Source organism: Talpa occidentalis, unplaced genomic scaffold (assembly GCF_014898055.3).
Source record: "Talpa occidentalis isolate TD23 unplaced genomic scaffold, MPIMG_talOcc4v2.1 talOcc4.12, whole genome shotgun sequence".
Lineage (NCBI taxonomy): Eukaryota > Metazoa > Chordata > Mammalia > Eulipotyphla > Talpidae > Talpa > Talpa occidentalis.
Genome location: NW_023601212.1, coordinates 84,214,750 through 84,222,374, shown reverse-complemented (window position 1 = coordinate 84,222,374; position 7,625 = coordinate 84,214,750). Strand labels below are relative to the sequence as shown.

General features: G+C 43.0%; 1 protein-coding gene across 1 annotated transcript; it reads left to right on the top strand.

Moving 5' to 3' along the window:
- The first annotated feature begins 846 nt into the window (after positions 1 to 846).
- On the top strand, positions 847 to 4,314 carry LOC119240162 (oncomodulin). The gene is made up of 4 exons (XM_037504523.1): positions 847 to 907; positions 1,510 to 1,642; positions 2,636 to 2,745; positions 4,207 to 4,314. The coding sequence occupies exons 1-4, from the start codon at positions 847 to 849 to the stop codon at positions 4,230 to 4,232; spliced, it is 330 nt and encodes a 109-aa protein (XP_037360420.1). The 3' UTR covers positions 4,233 to 4,314.
- Positions 4,315 to 7,625: the final 3,311 nt, after the last annotated feature.

Below are 7,625 nucleotides of genomic sequence, written 5' to 3'. Positions count from 1 at the left end.
TTCCCTTGAGATATAAATAGAAAAAAAAGAGGTTGCACGAGTAAGGTAAGACATTCGAGCTTCGTCTACTTGATCCTTGTAAAAGAAATCTAAGAGGTTCTAACTATCACTTTTTTCAACCCTATATAAGATCAGTCAGTAAAGCAGCAAAACCACCTCTGTTTTTTGTTCCTTCATTTCATTTTCCTGATTCTTCTTGGGGGATAGTCTAGAACGGTGAGTAGCTGGTGGACTTAGCAAACCCCAGGACTTCTGTTGCACATGCATTCACATTAGGTTTGTTATGCTCAGGTTCCTCATGGAATTGGTCTGGAAGAATTTTTGTATCTGATAAAGGGGCTCTTCTGGTCTCTGATTCCCACCCTTCAAGAGAGAGATAACATCTCTTTCCCGAAGGCCTGTCAGCAGCCCAAGCTCTATCCTTCCCCACAGCAAATCTGCAATAGTGCCTTTTGCTAGCTGGTGCATGAAAATGCATTTGCACAAAATGCATCTGTGACCAGGTTTACTTCTGAATGGTGTGCAGATGCCATCCCAGAACCATGTGAGTGATGATATAAATATGTATTTTTTAATAAGAAAACAGATTCAAGTCATTCTTTAGGTTTTGTTCTGTCGTTTTGAGGTAATTGCCCCCCCCCCATCTTTGGTGTATATTCAAGAGAGGCCCTGAGATCTAAGGTCTGGGATCTTTTTAGCATTTGGCTTTTACGTGGCTATCCCACCTCATCACTTAGCAGACAATGACATCGTCTCCATGGGCCTAGGAGCACGTCCTGCGCCACGGGTGCATGTTCCTGCATGCCGTTCACTGTGTCTTGTTTACTCCGTGTCATCAGGTGGACCATGAGCATCACAGACCTGCTCAGTGCTGACGACATCGCTGCCGCCCTGCAGGAATGCCAAGGTAAGTACAGAGGGGGTGAGCGCGGTTCTCCACATCCAGCAAAGCCACGAAAATTAAAATGCAAACTTTACTGAAAATTCATTGAATCTGAGCACAAAACTGTTCTTAACTAAAGAGCTGAAGTTGTTGGAGAACTGTACGTGCAATTACATTTCTGTAAAGAGAGAGAAATATACTAGAAATGAAAAAAGAAGCCCGTGGAGACCTTGTGGCCTGCTTGGGTCCAGCCACTGCTTTTCCTCCAATCAGACCCATGATGCCGGAGTCAGTCTTGGAAACACAGCCTGTGAAAAGGGCAGGGAGAGGCACTGCAGAGAGGACGGAAGAGAAGTGAGAGGGGCACAGCCACATGGAGAGGGGATGCCGAGGGAGGGGGCAGGAGAGGAAATCCCAGAACCAAGGCAGTTTGGCTGCCTCAAAATCTTGGACTAGTCACAACTCTCTTTGCCCTTATTTGCTTTTGTAATTTTTTGAATAGAGCATCCTAGTAGCTCAATGAGATTATGAAAACTATTGTGGATAGCCTGTGTTTTCAGCAATTGTGGCCCAAATACAAAATGTGACCCTAGGAGCATCAGCATAATCCATTCTCTGTTCTTTAGACCCAGATACTTTTGAACCCCAAAAATTCTTCCAGACATCAGGCCTCTCCAAGATGTCGGCCAGTCAGGTGAAGGATGTTTTTCGGTTCATAGACAATGACCAGAGTGGATATCTGGATGAAGAAGAGCTCAAGTAAGTTTTGTCCTAAATGTGACATTGCTGGGTGGGGCCGGGATATGTCAGAGGCCAGTTTGCACAGTTTCTCACAATGACCAGATGCTGGCCATCCAGCAGAGCCTCATGAAAGGGAAATACGTAAGTCAGCTATCCCTGTGAACATTAAATGTGGCACTAAAGACTGTAGGTTCAATATTTCATTACTTTTAGGGTTTTCCTTTAGAAGGATTTTCCTTATTGACAAAATTGTGAATAAAACTCTTTTTTTTTTTTATAGAGGCATGTTTTATTTATTTATTTGTTTGTTTGTTTTGTTTATACATGCACTGGGTACAGTCAGAAGCGGGGGAGGGTGAGAGAATTCACCAGAGCCAGAGCGGGGAGCAGAGCAGGCAGAAGGACCGAAGTACACTGCTGAGGGGAGCAGCGGGCGGCAGGAGAGGTCTGCGCGCCATGTGGGACCCTCCTCTGGTGGCCGGGAGCAGCTGGGGATCGAACCGGCGCTGCAGAGGCTGCGGGCAGCTTCGCAACCCAGCGCTCAACCACTGCGCCACCGGGGAGGCCCCTGAATAAAACTCTTAAGGGGCCTCCCTGGTGGCACAAGGGGGTAAGCACCGCACTATGAAGCAATCCCCAGCCAGCCAGGGAGCTACCCACATGGTGAAGCAGATCTCTCTTGCCTTGCCCGCTGCTCCCCTCAGCAGTGTATTTCAGTCAGTCTGCCTGTTTGTTCCCCACTCTGTCTCTGGTGAATCCTCTCACCCCCAGCATTTCTGGCCTGTACCCCAGCTATTGTGTGCATAAATAAATTTTTAAAATAAAATAAAACTCTTAAAACAAAATGTTCACTATTCGTCTCTATAATGGAGGAAATCTTTGCTTGCTGAGCCCTTGACAGATGAGGGCAATGGCTGGGAATGGATGGTTTGCTTAAAAAAAAAAGGAGGGGGATTAGTACAGAGATGCCTGGTCTTTCTAAATATTCTGCTCATCTTTATTTTCCTATAGGTTTTTCCTGCAGAAGTTTGAGAGTGGTGCTAGAGAACTGACTGAATCAGAAACCAAGTCCTTGATGGCAGCTGCTGATAATGATGGAGATGGAAAAATTGGGGCTGATGGTACGTTCACATCTGTACATTGCATAAAAGACTTTAGCTTGGGTCAAGGAGCATCAGAGGGCTTGGGCAATGAGAGCAGACAGATGTGGGTTAAAACCTACCTTTCCTAGCCTTAACAAAGCCAATCCAGCTTGACTTCCTCAAAATCTTAAGCCTCAGTGTTTTCACCTGTAAAATGGGATTAAAGGGAGGATACAAATGATGTGTGTAAAAACATGACACCTGCAGAGGTATCACAGGATCTGGTCCCCACTGGTCATTATGTGAACCAGAGGATATCCTTCAGCTGCCTAGGAGACTAGTAGCTGCCTGGCCAATTACTCGCAGGACACCCTAGCACACCCTGAAAATAGCGTAAGGAATTTCCACCAGTGGAATTTGAGTCCATCTGAATAAGGAAAGGGACGGCATTCTCGAGCATGTCTTGTACGTACCAGAGTTGATAGGCTTGCGTGGGAAAGCCTCTTAGCTTTCAAGGGTTTAAGCAAGTACATTTTGTTGGAAATTAGTCCACCAAGGGGACAATATTAGATAGAGAATAAATAAATAAATCGACTGCTGTTTATGGGGTCTTCTGTGTAGAGATCCCTATAGTCAGAGTCTACCATAATTGTACAGCTCTAGGATAATTTTCACTATGTTGCCTGCATGCTTTTTAGCTACTTTGTGCATGCCAAGTCAACAGGACCTAGACATAGTATTTGTGGTGGTACTAATCTGAAATTAAAAACTGCTACTTTAGGTCCTTATTTCAAAAACCCATATTCAAAATATCACTAAAACTTGCTATACAGGAGTTAATGCAATTTCTATAGATAGTTCAGAAAAATAGATTAGGTAAGGGAAGATTGATTCATTTAAACTCAGTCATAAAATACTTCTAAATAGACAAAACTTACCAATAAATATTAAAAAAAAAACATTTTTCGATTTCAATTTGTAGTAGCCCCACATTATCATCATCATCATTAGTAGAGTAGTAGTAGCCTTTTAGTAATATAACCTTTTTGAGGTAGGATTAGAACTCAATAGAGAAAAGTTAGTTCAAAATCCTACCCTATTAAGCATTTCCTAAATAGGCAATACATAGCTACCAAATAAGAAAAAAAAAGCAACATGTCTGTCTAAACTGACCAAAAAGTAGAATGATCACATATCATGATAAGCCTTCACTGAATTCACTCTTTGGCAGAGGAAAAGGACTGACTTCATAAGGGGCCACATTGCAACGTTAATGCTATTTGTTCAGTTAGACTATGTAGGAAGCTGGACCACCATAGACCCCCTGAACTGGAAGGCAGTGACTCATATTTTTCTGCCTTCTGTGCCCCTCAAGGGACCAGGCCTGTCCTCTGACCCTTTGCTTCATTTCCTTTCCTCTTCAGAATTTTCAGTGGCCGTAGCATGTCTACAAAATGCTGAGCCTTCTCACTGACCCTGTTCTTACTTCCTCTGTTCTAGAATTCCAGGAAATGGTGCATTCTTAAAAGCCCCAGTCTATGGAGCTAGAGACAACCAGCTGGAAGGCCTCCAAAGCCCAGGAATGGGAAACCCCAAATCTTTCCCCTAGTTTATTTATTATTTCCCCCTGAAATCCTTCTGTGATTTGCTTATTGTAGTGAGCTAGTAAGAGAGTCATTTGTGACTTTTTTTGGGGGGTGGGAACGCCCTGATGACTCCTATAAGGCCCTCAGCAGACAATGCCTTTAAAAAGCATCCAATAAAGACACGTTTCTCATCATCTGCTGTGTGGGTGTGTTTTTTTCTCAGCAAGGTAGAGGGAGGAAAGGAATTTGGGAACTGAGGACTATTAGACTTCTGGTCCTTGCACCGACTAAGCAAAGCACACTCATGTGATGCATGAGCGAACAGGGAGGGAAAACAGCTTAGAAAAAGTCACAAATCAGTGGTGTTGTTACGTCAGGACTTTCTTAGCAAATGTCCTAGGTCTGAAAAGAATATGAAGAGATTTTAGCCAGCACACAGTCACTCCTGCTGATGTTTTCTGCTACTGGGTATTAGATTGCCCTAAGAGAGATTTAAATAAAGCAAATCATGGAAGAGAACAGCGTGAAGTTACAGTAGGCCAGTAGCTAAGGAGACCAACCAGGCTAGTTCAGTGAAACAGACTCATTTACAACATTTTTGTTCTTAGCAAACAGGCTGTCAGAGACTGACCTGCTCATACCCAGCCTCCTCCAGTCTCCCCTCCCCCTTCTCAGCCACAACTTTCCTGGCTCTTATTTGATACCACCTGAGCCAGTTACACCAAGAACTGTGTGAACATTCAAGGTGAGCACCAGGGGTCCTCTTACAGGGTTTTCCTCAGGTGGGGCAATCTCAAGCCAGGAAATTCTCCTTAGTCTGATTTCCAGGTTCAAGCAATTCTCTGGCTGACCCTGAGAGTCAGGGACCCCTGGAAGGAATAGGGGAATTTTCCTGGGAGCTTAAGAGCTTATACTCTTTACCCCAACATCCGACTTCAGCTGACGTGCTCTGGATGTCCTGGGCAAGCAGCTCAGTGGCTTTTGAAGCCCTATTCTTTGGGGGTCATCTTACAGCAATTTTCAAATGTGGGGCATAGACTATTGTTATAGAGCAACCCCGATATTAAACGGGTTCCTGGCTGTGGGTCCTCACCCGCGTGCTTTAAAGGGACTTATGAATACTCTACTACAGACACACACAAAAGGGTTAATAAAAGGTTTATTTACAAGAGAAAAAGAAATAAGGAAAATGTACAACTCAGGGAGAAAATAGGGAAATAAAGTCTTTAATGCGTCCTACCCGATCCGACGACCTGGAAACCCAAAGTCACTCTCAGAGCTGGCCGGACGCTGCGAGCTGGCCGAGAGCCCAAAAATGGAGAGCCCCCAAAGCCCACGTGTCTGCCTTTTGTATCCACCTGGCTGCTTAACCCCACCCTCAGGTCCCAGCCACCTTCCCTTTGGTGGTGATGGGATTTGGAGTTCCCAGTGTCTTTGGCTTTGACCTGGGGTGGGGGTGGAGTCCACAAAGCCTATATGGAATTTGCTTTGGGACATCCTTTTTCCCCCTAACACTATAAGGGAGCCTTAAGATGAATTTAGGGGGACAGTGATCCACAATTTTTAAATTTTAATCACCATGTATTTATTTTAATATGTGTTAGGAAAAAAATAAAATTAGCACAAACAAGTGATTTCAATATCTCTGCTTGAGAATGAGGGTAAAAGAGTATCAAACATTTAAAGGTGTGACCATCTGAAGAAGAATGGTTAAAGTGATTATAGAGATAATTATTTGGAGCGACAAAAACCATAAAGGTCATTTTCAAATGCATCAAAATGGGGAAATATAGCTTGAAAATGAAGACTTTTTGGGGAGTGTCAGAATATAAAGCTCTCATTTCACGACTACCTCTTCCCACTCCCTGCCGGCAGGAATCAGACTCCTCCTGACCTGTGCTTCCCCTTGTGTGTAAAGATATCTCCCAGATGCATTGCTGAAGTCCTCAAATATAGACAGTACCAGGGGGCTTCCTGGCCCACACTGACATAAGAGCCTTGATTGTTAGAACAATCCTGCACGGTGCCTTCACTGTCCCACACACAGTCTGACCCCTCCCATTTACTTTACTTGACTGCATTAGGCCTTCCCTGCAGAGGGCTGTTCATCTCAACCTCAATTCTAAAGGGGTGCTCTGAATAACTCAAAGTGATCCGACAGCCCTCTCTCCTTGGTGTTTGGGCCCAGCCGCTGTGCGCCTTGGAGAGACAATGTGAATAATGATGCTTTTAAAATAATGGCTATGAGCTCTTCTTGAATGAGCAATCCATCATCTGTTGGGGCAGCCAAGGCAATCTCATGCTTAGGTAAAGATTATGTGTTTCTCTTACTTCTTTTCTGCCTCAAGCGAACATCTGTGTAGGAATAAGAACCAGACGGGCTCTGTGGAGTACCCAGGGGTCACTGTGTCATTGGCTTCTACTGATGTTCTCTACTGTGGAAATTGCTTAGAGGACAAACACACACAGAGGATAAATCACCACAAATTTTTATAGATAGAATGATGGTCAGTTAGCATGAATTTTGTTGATTCTACCACTTTCTAAGGCATTTTCAATTCTTTTTGTCCAATCTAATCATTCTTCCAGCCAAGACTTAGGAACCCCATTTCCAAGTGTCTGTCAAGGAAGTAACTATCAAAAGGAGTTATCTGCCTGTGTTTAATACTCAAAACATGCCCCAAGGCGGTATGCTTAAATGAAACACAGCAATCTTGTCTGCAGTGATACCAATTATTAATTATGCTGGTTGGATTTTGGGTCAGGGGATTTCATTCCATCCCTGGATGTTTTTACCAATGTCAGAATTTGAATATATTCGATAATTAGCACTTTTTCTAAGATGAAGTTTTGTAGTAAAATGAATACTTCAAAATCTTTGATGGCAAGCATTTTTTGAACATTAACTTTTTTTAATTACCCAAGTTTAGTCATTATATAAATTTCATACAAACAATTCCTCTTCCAATGAATCCTATTCAACATGTGCTTCACAGGACAAAGAATAAGGGATATAGAGCAAAATGTTAACCGTTGTCATCTCCATCTGGTAGGGTCACCATGTGATGAGACAGGGCCTTTTTTTAAAAACACAGCATAGTAACTAGCAAAATGAAAAATCAAAGATTTAGAATTTACCCAGGTATTACCATAAGCCAAAATACTAATAAATTCTAATTAAAAAAAAATCCTTTTAAGCCAAGGATGTGCCCCATACTTAAATGAATGAATGCGTGCCATAGTATTCTGTTTTCAAAACTTCTATTCATTTTTGGGGTCTCATTGATGTATCATATGCCAAGGGAAAATTTAAAAATTAAACGTATTTAGAGT

Coding starts and splice junctions, on each gene's coding strand:
- LOC119240162 (XM_037504523.1), top strand. CDS start 847: ATGAGCATCACAGACCTGCTCAGTGCTGACGACATCGCTGCCGCCCTG. Junction 1,643..2,635: donor CTGGATGAAGAAGAGCTCAA/GTAAGTTTTGTC, acceptor ATTTTCCTATAG/GTTTTTCCTGCAGAAGTTTG. Junction 2,746..4,206: donor TGGAAAAATTGGGGCTGATG/GTACGTTCACAT, acceptor CCTCTGTTCTAG/AATTCCAGGAAATGGTGCAT.